General features: G+C 38.0%; 1 protein-coding gene across 1 annotated transcript; it reads left to right on the forward strand.

The window, feature by feature from the left end:
* Positions 1-779: 779 nt before the first annotated feature.
* LOC113236780 (inosine triphosphate pyrophosphatase-like) lies at positions 780-2,988 on the forward strand. Its single transcript, XM_026472952.1, has 2 exons — positions 780-1,394; positions 2,862-2,988. Exons 1-2 carry the CDS (start codon positions 837-839, stop codon positions 2,868-2,870), a joined length of 567 nt encoding a protein of 188 aa, XP_026328737.1. The 5' UTR covers positions 780-836; the 3' UTR covers positions 2,871-2,988.
* Positions 2,989-20,454: the final 17,466 nt, after the last annotated feature.

Below are 20,454 nucleotides of genomic sequence, written 5' to 3' on the forward strand. Positions count from 1 at the left end.
ATTATTCCCAATATGGGCATAGTAGTAGAACACCCTCCCCAACAGGCTAAATTATAAAAACACACTTGGTGACAACCCTGCGGTATGACATAATGTCTAGGGAAAAACGGCATTTCGCGAGACTTCAAAGGCAACGTCCCACTGTGTATACTCTGCGCTATTGCTATAATAAATGTACGTTATCGTCTGGTGCGAAACGTTAGTTCATTGGTTTATTGATGCTATACTTCGCGCTTAATGACACTATACGCTAATGCAATATAATAATGTTTTGGATACGGTTTAATTATTTTAGGTTTAGTACGATTTTGAGCTCATGATGGAACATTGGCAAAATTTTATTTATTGAAGTGAATAAGTTAAGATAATATTTCAAAGACGAGTACTAGTTCGTGGAATATAATTTACGTAAGTGTTATTAAATTAAAGTGTATTTGTTTATGTTAGGTTATTGTAATATTTGTAAATAAAAGTAGGACAGGACTAAGAATTGCGATAGTGTAAATACCTAACCTTAGTAACCAATGAAATACTTAATTAAATATTTCTTATTTCTTGCCATTCGTTACAGTATAACACGACCTTTAGCTGCCTTAATTTTAGCATTTTAAATAGCGCTCAAAAAAATTTAGCATATAGCATTAGCGCGCTATGCGAATATAGCAGTTAATTTCTTCTTTAGATTGACGTTATTTTTTTTCTGTTGATTTTTACAACACAAATTATAACCTAATAATTTATCATTGTAATTATAATCGTGGAAGTAAATGGTCATGCGCATTAGTACGAAACTAGAGCAAGAAAATCTACATCAATACATACATACTTTATGCTGAATGAAGTTAATAGTAATGGCGAAAAGAACCATAACTTTTGTCACCAGCAATTCGAAGAAGTTAGAAGAAGTGAGAGCAATATTGGGCACTGATTTTCCGTTTGAATTAGAGAGCCATAAATTAGACTTGCCAGAACTTCAAGGTGAGATCGATGAAATTTCAATTCAAAAGTGTCAAGAGGCTGCGCGGAGACTAAAGAAGCCTGTGCTTATTGAGGACACTTCTTTGTGCTTTAACGCGCTGAATGGGTTGCCAGGACCCTACATAAAATGGTTCTTGGATAAACTAAAGCCTGACGGTCTGGTTAAGTTACTAACTGGATGGGAAGACAAGTCTGCAGAGGCAGTATGCACTTTTGCCTATTGCCCTGGTGACACCGAAGACTACAGTGTGACTATTTTCCAAGGCAAAACACAAGGAACAATTGTGGCACCAAGGGGATCAAGAGGCTTCGGTTGGGGCTATGTGTTTGAACCAAATGGTTATGTCAATACATATGCAGAGTTGCCTAGTGAGGAGAAAAATAAAATTTCTCACAGATCTAAGGCTCTAGATAAAGTAAGGATACATTTTAGTAAAGAATCTTCCCTGTAAAAGTGTAAATAAAAGTTACAATGTTGTTAGACTAGGACTTTATTAGTAATCATTATACAGCTCGTTATAATTTTTAAATCGATACTTACTTAATTTTTAACATTCGCAAAATAATCCCGATAAGTAATCTAATCTGCACGTCCATAGATCAATTTAGAAACCACCAACATAGTATGCTATGCACGCTACAATTACTACAGGATTTTAATTACGTTGATATTAGAAATGTGCACCCCAAGTGCAACATAATTGACTAAGATTAAGAATAATTTATTACGTAATCGTCGAGACACACATGATTAAAAAATTAAAATACAATACCAGTTTCGTTCCTCCATATATATCTTTTTACGAGAATGTTTATTATTTTGTGTTATTTTTTAAATTTTGCCGCGACAACCATATGCCGTGCGTTCCTAACCTAGAAAACCTGTTTCTTCTCATTTATTTTCGAATATATCAATAATTTTTATTATAAAAACTACGAGTCTCTGCTAGTTAATATTGATATTATAGATTATAATATTGAGGATTAGTGTGTGTGGGAGACCCATTAATTTCAACTCTCGAGTGTTAGGGTCGTATTCTAGAACTCTACTCAATGCTCAAGTCAGAATTTGAGTATGGTTTAAAGCACTCGAAATTATACTCAAATCCCTGCCATTAGTGTCGTTTTTCCAGTGCTTGTGTTTCAATTGCAATCCTGACTTGAGCATTGAATAGAGTTCTAGAATACGACCCTTAGTATTGTACAGGTGAGCTTTGTTTTTTCTGTACTATAGTATACATGTAATTGTAAATAGCCAATTTGATTCTTGTTTCGTTGATTACTTGCTTAATGAAGCAACATGATTTTCAAAGTTATCCTTTGGAAACAAAAAAAAAACATGTTATTAAGCAAGGCCGTGATGGCCCAGAGATAAAACTTGATTACAGGCGGAAAAACGGTTTGTTCAAAGTCTCACAGTACTTATACAACAAATGACAAATATAATTGGCTGACCGGGGCAGCTGCAAATTAAACAAATTGTTTTGTTTTCCGTGTCGCTTATTCGCTGATTTGGAATCGCACGAGCTTCTAACAAATCCAATCTCAACTACTAAATCTGTGTCCAAAGTACAAAGATATCGTCATCTATGTCACATTTTTTTACCCTTCCCGTGTCGGTTGCATCGCAGAAGATCGTTTTCCGGTCGTGAAGCAAATTTGTACCTACACGCCGTATAGGAATCAAATTTGGTATAATTTCAATGGAAAAAAAATTCAACAATGTAACCAAGTTTGTAACTTTTATTATGTTCACTGTATTGTATTGTGGTGAGAAAATAAAGAATTTATTATTATTATTTTAGACTCTCTCCTCTCCCAAGGTGTAAAAGATTCATTTTGAATTTTTAAATTGTTATTATGATCTTTATTTTTCCTGTTAGCTGGTTTGAACCAATCAAGTTCTGGTTATATGCTCGATGTTTGAACCACAATTACGGACCGAAAGCAAATAAATGCAGTATGGCATGTATCTACGAGTATGTGATGGATGTGTATTATGATTCCACTTCGTCCCCTTCCATATGCATGAATTTTCTGACAATGCGGTATGTATTTAAAATTACAGCTTTTTGCGTGATAATGTATTATTAAATTCAAATTCAAATTCAAAATAATCTTTATTTCATAGGTAAGCATTATTACACTTGAAATCGTCACATTGGTTAAACTCCACCGCTGATTCGTAAGGCATCTGCCTTAGAGTTTCTTAAGAAACTCTAGCGGTTGCTCTTTGTAAATAACATTTGTACACATTCAACATTTACAATATTTTTTTTGCTTTCAAACATCAGAGATCGAGTCTACCACCATAAGCTAAACGGGTTATTACCATCCAATTTGTGTCATCCAAATACGCAGAATTTGTATAATAACCTTCAGTACAATGTTTTTGTTTCTCTGTAGTTTTAAACCTCGTAAAAGGCAAATTTTGTGTATCAACCTGAATCTTGTTATAGAAGCGTGTACATTGCCCCTTAAATGAATTGTGAAGACGACTATCAAGAACAGCCAGTTTATTTTTATTCCTCGTATTAATGTTATATCTGTCACTATTTTTCATAAAGAAATGACTACTCCCCTTAACATAAATTACATTTTCATAAATGTACTGTGAGGCTAGTGTAAGAGTGTTAATTTCCTTAAACTTATCTCTCAAAGATACTCTGGGCCCCAGATTGTAAATTGCCCTAACCGCACGTTTCTACAGGACAAAGATTCTATTGATATCGGCGGCATTGCCCCAAAGCAAAATGCCGTACGTCATTAGACTGTGAAAGTATCTGAAGTAAACCAATCTAGCGATTTCTACGTCTGAAAGTTTCCGTATTTTTTTAATCGCATACACTGTAGAGCCGAGCCGCTTTGATAACTTACATACTTATCTATATAATTTATTTCTATAGATTATCTACATAACTTACATACTTATCTATATAAGTATATATAGATAAGTGTATCCCTATGGACCCCATTGCAATTTAGCATCTGACGTTATACCTAGAAATACAACTGTACCGACAAGATTCAATTTTCCGCTTCTGACTACAATGTTGGTAACCGTCTCTCTAACATTGGGTCATGTAAATTTTACACAATTTGTTTTTTTCTCATTAAGGAGTAGGTTATTAACAACAAACCAATCAACTACTTTAGATATAGCATTGTTCACATCGTCGTAGGAACATTGGAGCCTTTTAACTTTTAATAATAAGGAACTATCATCAGCAAATAATACTATCTCATATTTTATTCCCTCCATGAGGCTAGGTAAGTCATTAATACAAACTAAAAACAAAAATGGGCCTAGAATTGAACATTGAGGGACACCCATGCTAATTGCTGACCCTGATAATCTCGTACCGTTAACATCGACCCTCTGTACCCTACCACGCAAATACGATATAAAAAGGTCGACGTCACGTCCCGCCACACCATAATGACGAAGTTTCCTGACCAGTGTATCATGGTGCACACAATCAAAAGCCTTGGAAAGGTTACAGAATACACCAATAGCATCATGTGAGTCTTCCCATGCATCAAATATATGTTTCATCAACTCAACACCAGCATCGGTTGTAGAGCGACCCCGAGTAAAACGAAATTGTTTAGGAGATATTAAGTTATTACTATAAAAATGTGCACACATCTGATTTAGAATCATTTTTCAAATAGTAGTAGAGAGTAGTAGTGAAATAGGTCTGAAATTGGTGGGGTCTGGCATACTAACGGATTTGTCGTGTTTTATCGTGTAGCGACAAAAATACGATATAAAAAGGTAACACTACAGTTTGTCAATCTGGGTTAATCATTCTGTTTAATTTTGCATGTTTTTTTCATAGGGGATGATTTGCCGAGCCTACATTATTCTTTTTTCTTTATATGCATGTGTGTAAGATAGTTAGATTAACGCTTTGTCTGTTTTGAGTGTCGTTCCGCATTATTCAATTCAATTCTTTATTGCATTTAATATATATATATATATATATATATAATGTGTATATGTGTATATGTGTATATATATATATGTATATAAACAATTGAATTGAATAATGCGGAACGACACTCAAAACAGATAAAGCGTTAATATATATATATATATATATATAGATACGCTAAGGTTTTTTTTAATTTTGATTTATTTAAGGGGTATAAATGTTTCATTTTGACGACGTGTGACGTAACGTGTGTTTAATGCAGATTTTTACCACATTAACATTACAATCTATAATTTTAATAAACCTATGTTTAAAAGAAGCATTATATATCTACTGGTGCATGATGCTAAGTGCAGGGAGTTAAATTTTACTGGTCTCGGATTTTAATTTTTTAACTTTTTTATGCTCGTGAATGTGCATTTGTTGTTGTTACTAACCTGTGTGATGTGAACGCTGCACAAACGGCTTTTTTCAAAGCCACTTTTGCATACTCGACATGCACTGCTTATGTAACATCAGTGGTGGATGACAAGTATCGTAAAGATGGTATGCCCTAACAACGAGGAGTTGCATCAACACCATTACGAAACAAAAGAAGTTTTTGTAAATATAGGAGATTTATTTTAAACGGCTTTAGCAACGAAAATTTTCACGCCTCGCCACTGCCAGGTAAAGTAAAACAATAACACCTCTTCTCTTGATTTGTTGGAATTATTGAAACACCCTCGCTTTTCTAACGGTTTATAGCCGTAAGATAAAAAGATGTCGAGTTTTTGGTTCAAATACGACCAATTATTTGAAAATTAACTTTTCCAATCTTATGAATCTGGATATTTTGGGAAGTAAAAGGTACGTTCAAATTAAATTCATAATTTTAAATGTTGATTGTAAAAAAAATTAACAAACTCAAGTCACATTTATTTTATGACACGTTTAAAACATAAACAAAATGTAATAAATGTATGTGCCTATAAATCTGCGTCAAGTTTATTAGATTCAACCAATGATCTTATATTATATTGGATTCAACCATCCATTTTCAACGAAGTGAGTATAATAAATATTTTCGCAAATGGATTTTATCTTCACTCCGGCCGCGCTATTTGAGTTCGAAATTCAATAATTCTGCATAAAGGCGTGCATCGACTCGCGAGCGAGTGAGTGATTGAGCGAATGAGCGAGTGAATAGAATCTGTCGAGAGCGACAGGTAGCAGTGCGAGAGCGTCGGCGTCGAACGAGCGTCTGCATAATATCGGATGAGAATGTAATTATTTGTGTAGGTACCTGTGAATTGGAGGAGCGCATTTTCAGGTATCGGTCCACATCTGTTTGATATGTAATTTGATTTCGTACAAATGTGGAGGAAGGCACTTTACGAATACGTACTTAAAGAATATATTTTTTGTATTATTATAAGAACTTTGTAACTCATTTGCACCTAGTACTTATAGATATCGTTGATTTGCACCCTTATCATAACGGCCTGTATACAAGAAAAATATATTTATAACTTCTATTTTTTTATTATTATCTATTTTAGACTCTATATATATTGATCAAAAACGAATAGATGATTAAACAAATTTGTGCAATTCCAAAGAGCAAATGAATCGGGACAGAACTCGCGAGCTTAGACTTCATAGAGACCCTCTGCCCACCAGGCCACTAATTGACATGGATACTTTATCTTCAGCCTTTTTGGTTTCTCAATTTACTTTTTATATTTTTGCATATTCATGCGCTTCTTTACTTTTTTATAGCAGGGTGGTACCGACACACACTCGTGAAGTGTTATGCGAACCTAAGCAGGTGCCGTCTTAACAGAATTCGCAATTTTCAAACCCCTTAAATACACATTATAAGCATTCTGAACATATTGACGCAAAAAGCATATCATCGTAATAGCAGCATCCATCAATGTTCTTTAGGCGGCGGTACCGCAGAACCATTTACATATCTACTTGGGGAAAAATCTTAACTGCCAACAAGGGACCGTTGCTTTCGACATGTACCCGTTTACATCAAGTTAGCGAGGCGAGGACGTGCGATTCAGGCTAATGCGGGCGGACAGGGGTCGGCGCCCAGGGGAGCGATTAGCCGCGGTATCGACAAGCGATCCCTGGCCGGGTATCGCTGGCTAATGGCCGTGAGGCCACAAAACACCTGACGGGAGCCCGAACGTGCGTGGCCCTCGATTTTGGTTGACTAATGTCTTGTACAGCACAAAATTAGGGTCTACTGTTTAAGTAATGCTGATAGGACGGCGCGGGGATTATACAGGTAAACCTTATTGCGTGCATGCCGCCCAACGAGTGTGGTGCTTCTGATAATACAGCGAATAACTTACTATTTACCGTTTTCCCTTTTCAGGCTTTCTACGTCGCTTTCGACATGTACACCGAATAAATCTACAAACACACGGACCTTCATAAATATAAAGTATCTTTCAATATTTTATTTATGCCCATGAATATTAATTTTTGCGTCGTCGCTGTAGTCGTGGCCGTAAGATTCTGAATGTCGAACGGCACCCTCCACATTAAGGAGTACAACGTACATAACAAATTGGATGTCCTAAATTGCGGCGGACCCCTTAAATATCTCATTCTGCAAGCTCGGTTAATAAGTAAATTTCTCACTCGCAGCTGCTTTAGTTTGTGTAGGACTATGAGCGAACTTCTCACGGCTTGTTACTAAGTAAATATGGCGCAAAGTGCACCGTGGCAGCTAGTTACTTTCTAAGTATCCACACTGAACACGATTTGTACCGTGTAGGTACCTATTGTATTTTATGATTAATTTGCATTGCATGCGAGGCGCATTGGAATGGAATATCGTAGATCTATCATGTGGAAAAATGCTTTCTGCCAGCCAAATGCGCGTGTGTGAAAAACTGATGAATGATGCTTTTATTGTAAATTGCATTATTTGCAAAGAGTAAACCCGCATTTCTGAGTACGAAAGCAAAATACAAACGGAAGACGATTAGGTAGAACGGGACTGGGTTTGTTGTCTAGTCTTCCGCAATGAGTTTTCAATATGGATTTTTTTCGTAGGCAATTTACAGAAAACGGCGCAATCTCGAAATCAAAACAGAGCTGGCCGATTGCCAATCAGATACATATTTTATTGGTCGCGAACGCCGAATGGCTTGTTCCTTTTCCTTACGTTTCTATTTGTACGTAGTTTTCCTGTGCTAAAATAAACAATTTGCAAAGATCTATTTTGCTGAATGAAAATGGTAGTTTGAAAAATTCTCTTGGCTATTATAAACATTGCAGCGTTCCTTTGTCTGTTGATAAACATTTTTTATTACTAATTCTCGGTGAAGATAAATGTGATAGGCAATCAGGACGAGGACGGCGAGATCGGTCGGCGTTAATCGACTCCGCTTAGCGCGACATGTCGCGGGGCCCTCGGTGCGCGCTTATCCCGCACCCTCCATTTCGCCGATTGCCGCCCATCTACGCGCAATTTGCTGCGCTAGAGCTATCACTAAATATGTACTCACTGCCGTAATACTATAATAACAGTCGGGGCTTGATTTGACTAAGATTATTTTCTTCGTATAACTGCATGAAGAGGGCTGTTGATCTAAGTATTGATAGAGGGAAACATTTTTATAGAGAGGTTCATTCGAAACCAAAGTGCGCGTAGGTATATGGTCAAGAGCACGTCAAGGTTGACATTTAAGGTTTAAATTAAGCTCTATGGACCTAGCGTAAGAACGAACAAACGGTCACCTTGATGTGGTCTTCACTACCAAATATATGACACTTATCGTGCTTATAAAAGTTGTAATAGCTACAATTAACAGCGTCTACCCAACTCTATCCAACTTCATGAGTTAACCACCGACAGGCCCCCCACATCAAGGCACTGATAAGAGGCCCGACACATTGCCCATGTTCTCATATTGTTTATTGCATCGTCTCGTAAATTTACTGCGCGCCGCGAGGAAAACGCGGAAATAAAAAAAGGTTTTTCGCAGCCGGACGTGGAGCCGAGCGATGCGTACTCGACGCCCGCGCCCGTCTTCCGCCCCCTAATGGTTGCCAGGAAAATTATTGTTGATTCTTACTTTCTAATATTTAAATTAATTTTGTGGAAATATGGATCACTATTTACGACACCAGAACACATTTGTTTGCGAAAAGTGTATGTAATCCATACTACTGTAGCGACGTCAATATAAAAGGTAAATAAATAAAAATAAAAGGTCACCAATTTCGAAACTGAAATTAAGTTAATTAGTTTCCCTATATTACTCTGATTTTAACTTTTACGATTTCCATACATAATTTGATTTTTAGTTCGGGACTTAATCATGTCATGAAACATATTTTAATTACCTCGACGTCTCGGACGTATTGCAACGTCCATGGTCTCGAAGGGACCACTTGATACCCGCACTTGATCTTCATTATTTATTTGTGCACTAGGGTTGTCACTATACCGACACACTACACTCACGACCTCCGGCGACTTGTTGGGCGATACTTGATCTCGTTTACATTTGCCGATGACTGGATCCCACGACGATGAATGCTTAAAACTGTCTTATCTCAGTTGAAATTACGGTGTTTTTAATTTCAATAGCTTCACGTACGATTCTAAAATCTTCTAAGAGTTGAGGTTAATTTGTTTTGTCATAGATTTTTCAGTTCAATAGCGAGTAGCATCGACAATAGAATATTGGTTCAGAAATAAAAAGAGCTCGTTTCTCGCCTTTGTGATGTGTGAATAATTTACGAAATTATAATTGACAGATTAAAGTACGGGCAGAGTATAGGAGTAGAAAAGGTAATGTAGGTACTTATGTATACAAAGTTTTCGTCATAATTATATCCTCATTATAAATAAAACAATAACAAATGTCGGCAATCTGTCTATCCTTGTATTTCTATAATTCTATAACTTCGATAAAGGCCTTATGGAATTCTCTAAGACCTTTACCGCTAAAAATTTTTTTTTTCTTAAACTCTTTCTTCTCTATGTTTATTTAAAAACCGAATATGCTAATCACTAAAATATCGATAAAACGATACCCGCCATTTTACGTAAATCGCACTGACTCGTGGCTATTGTTTCCATAACGTGGTCTAACTTCTAATCTATGATAATCAGTTTTGCTAATGACCTCACGGTAAGTCCTTCCCATGATTTATGCGTGTCTATTTAGGTATACAAAATTAACAATCATCGGATGTTTCTGTAATCCCTTTAAAGGTTCCTATAATGATATTATCAAAACACCAGTAACGAATTGTATTATTTTAACATAATTTTAATGCTTACTTAACTTGTTAAAAATGCAATTTTTAGTTACTTTATTAATTCGTATAAGTAATAAAGTAATAACAATGACGTTTTACCAACACTCGCGAGAGAAGTCGATTACCACCCCAGTCGCTAGGAGAAAATCTATTCCTAGCAATGTTTCATTGTCACCTCTCCCTGGCCTCTGGTAAAATTAGAAAAGGGGTTTATCACCCTCTCATTTAAGTTCACATCTAGAGTAGTCAAGAGGACGTCAACTTCGCGAGAATATCCATTCGCGAGCTTAATAGATTTACGCGCGGATCGAAGTGGATGGCCCTTCTGCTTACGGATTTTGTAGAGTGTGACCTGCAATACTATGCTTGGCACCAGTATCAATCAACGTGATTCCACGCGATCCTAAAATTTCTATGTTGAAAATGCGTCGTAAAACGCGGCGCAGTAAATTATCGGAGCCTTCACCGGTGCTCTATAAAATTTTCCTTACGACTACAATTTATATAGTGAGCACATTGACCTACCAACAAATGGACATCGGGTCTAATACAAAAACCACGAAAAAATGTCCGAAGTTAACCTACACCTTTCCATCCTCTAAGACCTACACAAACGTAGTGACATGTAACTAAATGTAAAAAAACTAAAACATTTAGTTTAAATTGTAGCGTCATTGCAATACTGCCTAATTTTGTAATTACGATTTAAGGGCCCAAAAACACCATATTCAGCTTCTACTGGAAACTTAACGAAATGCACTGTATTTAGCTTCGACTGAAAATTACTTGAACACAAGAGTAATGGAATAGCCTTTCTTATAAGTATTAATTAATTTATATTTACAAGAATTTTATTATGTCGAATTTTGTACAAATTCACTTAAAGGTATAATGAAGAGTTGGGCAGATACATACATATAAGAAATGTACCGATATTCCAACTAAACGTAAACTTAAATATCCGTAATTCCGAAAACTGATTTATGATAAAACCGTTACGCTTTCGAGTAATTTTGATGCTTTTCTCAAAGACAAAATTAGCTTTTGTTTTGTAATCTTCGTAAAAAATACATTTGATATTATGATAATTTGAGCTAACGTTATTTCGGGCAAATGTATTTTCTGACTTCTGATAGTACAACAATACTTTGTTAGTAATTGTTAACGTTTAATAAAAAAATCATTATAAAAATAGGATTAAAATCAAAGCGACTCTATAGTTTCTTTGTTTCTTTGTTGCTAGTCGCTTGTGGTTCGAACAATTGAAAATGACCAAGAAGTTTACATAAGCTTCTTGAAAGTGACGTAACGTCTTTCCATCTTTGGCGCATGCAACGTGTAGAAAAAGGTCAGTTCGCTATTTGATTATTTTGTGTGCTTTTGTAATTTATATTTACGATTCAGTTATATATAAATTAAATACTATAAAACTGTATAAAGTAACACTTTTAAATGAGAACTATAATAACACAATATATTTGTTATGATAATACAATATATTTGTTAAGTGAAAATATGATACAAAATCCTGTTTTTACACATTACTGCAGTAATTTTTACAAGTTATTATTATTGGTAATGCATGATGGACAACCGCGCTGTCAGTCGAACAAACGAAGACTGTTGCACGATTGACGCTCTGTGTGCGATTTTAACGCTCTACAGGTGCGGACAAAAAAATCTTTTCGTTAGTATTTCAATCGCAAACTTGTTTCAGAATATTCAGATTAACCTTTCGATCCATACATTTATCACCATTAAAATCAAAAAGATTATCACTCGAACAACTACTGTCATTCGTAGAAAAATTAAAAAAAATCTTCTGAATTATCCATAGTAACCTCTCGGTCACATTTAGAATAGTATATAGAACTGTAACATTTCGAATTGTAATGAACGGAATCGCATAAATTCTCGAAATTGTGTAAACATGCGCGATCAGATGACACATTTCGAACTGGGTCGGCTATACCCATCGGAGAAAAGTTGAATTCGCGAAATTTCTTCGGCAAAAATAAATGTTTCACCTATCGCAACATCCGCCACGTAATTATCATTATATTCAGGTAACACCACATTATTATTACTAGAAATTGAACACTGTGCGTCCGTGTCCACACTATAGAAACTTTGTTCCGCGCACTACATTTTCCGCGGGTTACGTTTTTAGTACCGCACTGACAACAGGAAACGGGAATTGAAGTGTCACACTCACCTCACTCTGCCAACTTACTGCACAGGCCCTTGTGATGCCCGTACCGTTTTGCAGTACTTACAAAACGGCCGGGTTGCCTACGGCACTGAGCGGGGCCCGACTCCCAGTTGGGCCGGCGTTGTTGGAAAACCAGACGTATGGCCGGCAGTGTGTGCGGGCGCAACCGTGGCGCGCGTGGGCATCACCAACGTCGCTGCGGGCCGCGGGACCGTAGCTGCACCCGGGCCTACCTCGCGTGGAGGGAACCTAGCAGCGTGAGTCGGCGATGCGGATGTCGATGCACGCGCGTTGTACCTTGCTTTGCACGCCACGGTTGGTTGAGAGGAGCGGCCACGCCGCGCTTTGCACGCCACGCAGTGGATGACGATGTTGCACCTTCATCGATAGAATCCTATATCATGCTTGCATGGGAGATAAGTTCCGCGAAATTGCCCTCTTCTCGACGTAACCTTTTCCTTATTCTTTGATTTAAAGGCCGTAAACCATATCGAGTTGAAATTTTTCGGTGAGTCTCCGAAGGGCAGCTTCGATAGAAGAGCTCTCGCTCTGGCTACAAACAGATCCGTGTTTTCGTCACGTTGTTCCATAGAAAATAATTCTTTATAGATTTTGCAAGGCGGCCGTCAGTCGCCGTATGCGATTCGCAATCGAGTAATAACGTCGTTCCACGACGTAGTTTCGAGCTTTGCACTTTGCCACCAGATTGCAGCAGGTCCTATCAGGAGCATGGACATGCCGCGTATGGCGTTATCATGGCACACGTTGGCGCAGTCTTTAAAACTTTCGACCTCGTCCACGAACGCCTCGACGGAGTCAGAGGGGTTGCCGGAGAAGCGGTGCACGTTGCGAAATTACCAGATGTAGGGTCTGGTGCTGGAGATGTGACAACAAACGAAGCTGGCGCAGTTAGACGGTCCAGCACTCGATCCAATAGCCTCTCGAAGGATTCTGCCTGAGAGCGCTGCATCGCAGCCATCATGCTGGACACCTGAGAGGTAGGTATGAAATCGTCGTGTCGGTTCGCTGCATCATCTTCGACAGCATCGTCGTAGAGTTCAGACTGTCGTCGTGACTGTCTTCTGATGCCAGATCAGTTTTACATTTTAGCAAAGCAGAAAGCAAGATGGAGCGCCGGATAAGAAAACGCAAAAAGAAAAAAATGTTTACTGAAGAAATCAATGTCTTAACTCCGAAATATCAGTAAATAGCGTGATTGTAAACACGCATGCATATGGACATATATGTTTTTCATTCTTCAAGACGAGTTGACTAGGCAGCCACAGTGATTATATCAACATTGATTCTTGGGACTTCTTTACATACGTCATACTTAGATACATATTCAATTTTCATAATCTTGAATTTATTCCCTCGCACAGAGGAGGAAAAAGATCTATATAACGTCGCGTCTAACTTTCTCCATAACATTGGCTTTGAGATCGACAATAATTTAACATTTTATTTCCTTTCTTCCGTTCCTGGCAGCGCCTACGCAATTAAGCATAATTCTCAATCTCTTTTTCTCTTAGTACTTATATCCGTAAACTATTCGAAACGAAACTTACTTACCTGGAGTTTTTGCAACAGCTGAATAACAAGATAACCATTAATCGTTGTTTAACTTCTTCATAACATCATTAAACATAATTATGCTTAAGATCGTCTGGGAAATCTTTATACATACAAAACACCATTCTGTAAAAAAAAGTCTTTGTGTGGCTGAATGGGACGAAGAAAATTCTCAAACTTTCTCAAAAAATCGAACACGAATTTTTTTTTTCTTTGCCGCAGCTTTAAATAATATCGAAATTCCGAAATTCCATTCCTGAATAGCTAAGGCTAAGCGCCCTGTCATGTCCTTAAGTAATTGGTGCTAGCCTAAGAGAGTGGTGTGACACAATTTGGAATCACAATAATTTTCAGAATAGTTTTAGTGCCTATACAAGTCCAAAGCATTCAAGTGCTGTATATATTCCTTGATACTCGAGGTATACTGAATTGGAAGCATGGCCTTTTTGCACTGGTACATCAATGGGTATACTTGGCGCATCAACGTAAAATGTAATAAAGTCGATACGATTGGATTAAAAACAGTTAAGGCTTGGTGTACGGGTCAACGTACATTATTGTGCAACTGACAATGTGCAACGTCGCACCGTACAAATGTATAAATTAAAATTTTCCGTACAATAAAAATTACTCAGTGGTATCGGTCGAGAATTTTTTCTACAGCATCTTAGACATCTCCCTGCATCATCTCGCTGATATCACCTGACATATTGTGACATATTACTGTACGAGACAAGCAGCTCTCAGCTTTGCCGGACTGCCACGCAGAGGTCCCAGGTTCGATTCCCGGGCCGAGAGAAATAGCTGTATGGCCTACAATTATTTCTCTCGTGAGTTTGGGTGTAATTTGTGGTTGTCTATGTGTGTGTGTCCATGGCACCCGCGACACAGGGTTTCCCTAGTGCGGGGCTATGTTGAGTGTGTGCGTTATTATTATTATTATATTAGCTCGTACATGTTGGTCCTTCGAGCCGGATCCATGTGTCCTTCGAATTTTGATTCTTTGGTGAATTTGGTATCTTAGAATACGATTAGCGCGTCGACTTAACTGGCCTCTCACAAGCGGGTCTCACCAGTTAAGTTGAGACGAGCGGTCAACGATCGTGCGAAGAGTGTAACATAGCTAAAGAAAATATGGATTCTTTACAATTTTGACATAAATTCAACAATTGATAGTGACATTTCTATAAAACAGTTACATTTTATACAAAACAGTGACATTTGTGAGTGCATAAATATATTGCAGTGTAAATTGACATCACTGTAACAGCAGCGGTAAGAACGAATAGACGTTCATTGCATATCGTTACGACATAAGTGGCAGTACATTTACAAGATTTAATCTGCATTTTATTGACATAAATATATTACAATGGAAATTATTGACATTGCCGTAACAGCAGCTGTTTAATCTGCATTTTATTGACATAATCGTTGACAGTAACTGTGCAGAACTGTTGTCGGAACTATCAGCTGATCAAATCAACCCGACAACAATGGATTTAAAAAATGCAAACTCAACGAAGGCGCTCGGGTTACAATGGAGCCCCGCCACTGACATGTTTACTTTCCGTCCAATTGTCAATAACAAAACAAAGACAACCAAGTGAACACTAATTACACATACTGGATACATGAAGATCGCTGACATCGCCTTAGCAACTAGGTATTAACTAAATATTGCAACATGGGTTTAATGCCAACGCTGCGGAACGTGAGCACCGTCAACGCCGCCGACTCTGCGGAATGTGTAAGTTGCCGCCTCGTGACCACCATCGGAGCCGCCCGCGGGGACGTCATCGCCTTCACTTTGTATCTAGCATCGATCGGGTTGTTAGCTATAATTTTGATATTGTAATTTTCTTTTAATTAAACTTATTCTAAATAATTTCGGTTTTTTTAAGTCCTGTGGCTGCAACCTTCGTAATTGGCGCAGTCGGTAGGATATTCGCGGTCGGTTTTGCTCTTCAGAAAAGAAGATTTCCGTTCGCACGAGCTTCCCGAGTGGCTATCAAAACACGCATCTAATATCCGAACCTGAAGGAGCCGCCACGGATAGTATCCAGACCTCGATACGATAGAGAGCCGATATGTATTATATGTGAGTACACTTGAATCATTCTCGTGTTGCCCCCCACCCTATTCTATTAAGTCCCTAATAATTTACAATTTTTCGTCGAGAAAACTTGAGTCTAGCGGTTCTGCTTCACATCAGCGGTCTCGCAGACGAAAATTAGTAGATACATTCAGATTTAGCACAGTTAATACTATTGTTGAAGAAATGGAAATTAGCCCCGACATTATCCACAAAGCCTTACGCCTTGTTCCCGACTTTGACGGGAACACAAATGTCTTAACTAGATTTATAAGAATATGCGATCAATTGTGCGCAGAATTTTTGATAGACGAGGCAGGTGTCCAATTAAATAACTTACATATATTAAATGGCATCCTTAATAAGATTACTCGACCGGCCGCCACTATCATAAATTCAAATGGAATGCCTGATAGTTGGGCAGACATAAGAAATACCCTTGTGAACAATTTTGCGGACCAAAGGGATAAAACTGCATTGTATAATGACCTCTCATTAGCTAGGCAAGGCAACAGTAGTCGACAAGAATTTTACGATCACTGCCAGACGTTGTTTAGTACTATAATGATCTATGTTACTCTACATGACACTGTAGGCACCACAGTCGAGGCTAAACGAACGCTGTATAAAAAACTGACCCTGCAAGCATTCCTGAGAGGTTTGAAGGAACCTCTTGGATCTCGCATAAGAGGCATGCGGCCCACAACCATAGAGAAAGCTCTAGAATACGTGCAGGAGGAGCTAAAGATATCATATCAGCAGCAACGCTTTGATAACCAACCGAGACTACAAATGGATATTCGCCCACAACCTGCCGTACCTATAGGTTTCTCAATACCTGTACCTTCTAACTTTAATGCACCTATTCATAACATACCACCACCACCAGTAGTGACTCGTTATCCGGTTCAACTGCAACCCTATAAATTTAATACGCCATCTAATTTTCAACCACGAATGCCGTCCCGTACCCAACAAATGTTCGGTGCACCACCACCGCTCTATAACCCTCATACGAACTACTTTAGATTGCCGCATAGAAATCCACTTCAATCTTCTAACTCACGACCTATGAGCGGAGTACAGCACTTTGCACCTACCTGAATGGGACATGATTGGCGTAAATTCGGAAACCCACCGCCAAATAACTATTTTAAGACGCGAGAAATCAATTTAAATGATTGCGCTTATGCCGATTCTTATTACGATTACCAGGACTATTACGACACAGGATATTATCGCAGTGACGTAAGTGACAGTCAATACTATGGCACGACTTATGACTATGACGATAGGGTTCAGTTTTGCGAACCTAACACCAACGCGCAATCAAGTAACGAACCGCAGGTTACGTGTACTAACGTGGAATTGCATTTTCAGGAGAGTGCCCCGTCCAACAAATTAAAATAGAGATTAATGTACAAACGCAGAGACAGCTGCCCTTTGTACAGATTGCAGATCCACCGTTAAAGCTGTTAATCGATACGGGGGCTAATCAATCTTTCATAAGTCCGGAATGCGTATTTTAATAACTTCCCTCTAAATTACGATCCATTTGAAGTTACCAATGTCCACGGAAGCAGTCGTAACGAGTACTCTATTACACTTCCTTGCTTTTCCGAATTTAATAATACGAAACTATTCGTCTACCGTTTCCATGATCACTTCGACGGTCTTATAGGTTTAGATTTATTTAACGATTGGGAAGCGAAAATAGATCTGAAAAATCAAACATTAACTACACAATATGAAGTCAATCCCATTAAAATGCAAAATTCGTGTAACGTCAACCTTTACGAGGACATCACACCAGCTCGCTGGTCTAAAATGGTTCGTATTCCGATAGACACTCCGGACACCGATGTTCTAGTAGGAGAGCAGGTTATCTGTAATATTCTCGTTCAGGAATGCGTAACTTCTGTTGTAAATAGTCGCGGATTATTAGAAGTTCATGACTTGACAGATAACGATATCATATTTTCTTTAGACCGGCCGGCGCAAGCGGAGTTATTGAATATCAAGTGCACGCGTACTGAGCCACCATATATGGCACGCGCTCGCGACGTATTCTCGCGCCTTAGAACGGATCATACGAACGCGGAGGAAAAAGAATATATAAAGGCCTTATGTTCGCGTTATGCCGACGTTTTTTATTTGGAGGGTGAACCGTTAACTTTCACGAATAAAATAAAGCACTGCGTCAATACAACTGATGAAGTGCCTATTTACACGGGAAGTTACCGATATCCATTCATACATCGGAATGAGGTTCGCGATCAAATAGGTAAAATGTTAAAACAAGAAATAATTAGACCCTCCACATCCACATGGAGCTCTCCCATATGGGTCGTCCCCAAGAAAGCGGACGCATCGGGAAAGCAAAATTGGCGTTTGGTGGTAGACTTTCGTAAATTGAACGAAAAGACAATTGACGACAAATATCCTATACCTAATATTACAGACATTCTTGACAAGTTAGGCAGATGTATGTATTTTACCACCTTAGATCTGGCAACAGGTTTCTACCAAGTAGAAATAAATGAAGCCGATATTCCAAAAACTGCCCTTAACGTCGAGCACGGACACTATGAATTTCTAAGAATGCCTATGGGCTTAAAGGACAGTCCTTCTACTCTTCAAAGAGTAATGGACAACGTGCTTAGAGGCCTTCAAAATGAAATTTGCATAGTCTATTTGAACGATATAATAGTGTTAGGCACAAGAGACCATCAATAATTTGGAAAAGGTACTGCAGAGACTCCGCGAGTCCAATTTTAAAATTCAATTAGACAAATCGGAGTTCCTTAAAAAAGAAGTTAGGCCATGAGGTCACAAGGGAAGGCATAAAACCGAACCCTGACAAAAGTTCTGCGATTGAGAAATACCCAATACCGGAAACCACTAAACAAATTAAACAATTTTTACGTTTGATTTGGTACTACCGTAAATTTATTCCAAATTTTGCCCGGATCACTAAACCGTTGACCAATTGTTTAAAAAAGGGTAAAAAGATAACCTTGGACACAGACTATGTAAATTCATTTGAAAAATATAAAACACTCTTGACAAATGACGATATCCTACAGTATCTCGACTTTGACCGTGAATTTGTACTGACGACTGACGCGTCTAATGTTGCCTTAGGAGCCGTATTTCTCAGATAAGCCTATATCCTTCGCATCACGTATACTCAATGATAGCGAAGTTTAATTATAGTACGATAGAAAAGGAACTTTTAGCCATCGTTTGGGCCACCAAATATTTTAGACCATACTTATTCGGTCGAAAATTCTAAATTTTTACAGATCATCATAAACCACTACAATGGATTATGAATCTGAAAGAACCAAATTCAAGACTAACTAGGTGGAGACTGAAACTGAGTGAGTACGATTATACCGTAATTTATAAAAAAGACAAAAATAACACCAACGCAGATGCTCTATCCAGAATTGAGTTACGTAAAGAGGAGACCAGTTCTATAGCCGCCAATTGTTCAGAGAAACCTCCATCTTTATTATCTAACTCCGAAACAGAAACCGCGCATACTAGTCACGAAAACCTTATTTTAGAAATTCCTATAACTGATGAACTATTAAATAAATTCCACCGACAGTTGCACATCACTATTGTAACGGATGTGAAACGTAGGGCCGTAACAACAAAACCATTTGATCCCACACTCGCATTTGAATTCAAGTAAATGAGTCTAATTTGGAGAATGATATAGTTACTGCTATAAAGGAGTATGTAAGCCCGAAAGTTAAAACGGCAATGCTTATAAATCCTCCTTTTGCCATTATTCTATCATCCCCATCATCCAAGAAAAATTTAAGAGTTCATCTATGAACCTTGTCTTGGCGAAATCAGAAATAGAGAACGTTAAGGAATATTTTCGGCAACAGGAAATAATTCGTAATGACCACGATGGTAAAATTAACCATAGAGGCATTGCTGAGTGTTATTTAGCCCTTTCAAAAAATACTTTTGGCCGAAAATGAAAGAACAGATAGCGAAATTTATAGGCGAGTGTATAATTTGCGGTCAAGCGAAATATGACAGGAATCCGGCGAGACAACAATTTAATATTGTACCTCCGGCAACTAGACCTTTTGAAACTGTACATATGGACTTGTTTATTGCCCAGCACGAAAAATATTTAAACTTTTATAGACGTCTTTTCAAAATACGGTCAAACGTATCATTTAAAAGTCGGCACAGCGGTCAGTATATTACAAGGGTTACTACAATTTACCATGGTCTTCCCTATAATATAGTAACCGATAACGGAACAAAGTTCACGAATCAACTGTTTGCTAAATTCGTAACAATTCATAAGATTAACCATCATAGAACATTAGCGCACGCGCCGAATGATAACG

This window comes from Hyposmocoma kahamanoa, unplaced genomic scaffold (genome assembly GCF_003589595.1).
Source record: "Hyposmocoma kahamanoa isolate Upper Pololo Valley unplaced genomic scaffold, ASM358959v1 102, whole genome shotgun sequence".
In the NCBI taxonomy this organism is placed as follows: domain Eukaryota; kingdom Metazoa; phylum Arthropoda; class Insecta; order Lepidoptera; family Cosmopterigidae; genus Hyposmocoma; species Hyposmocoma kahamanoa.

Coding starts and splice junctions, on each gene's coding strand:
- LOC113236780 (XM_026472952.1), top strand. CDS start 837: ATGAAGTTAATAGTAATGGCGAAAAGAACCATAACTTTTGTCACCAGC.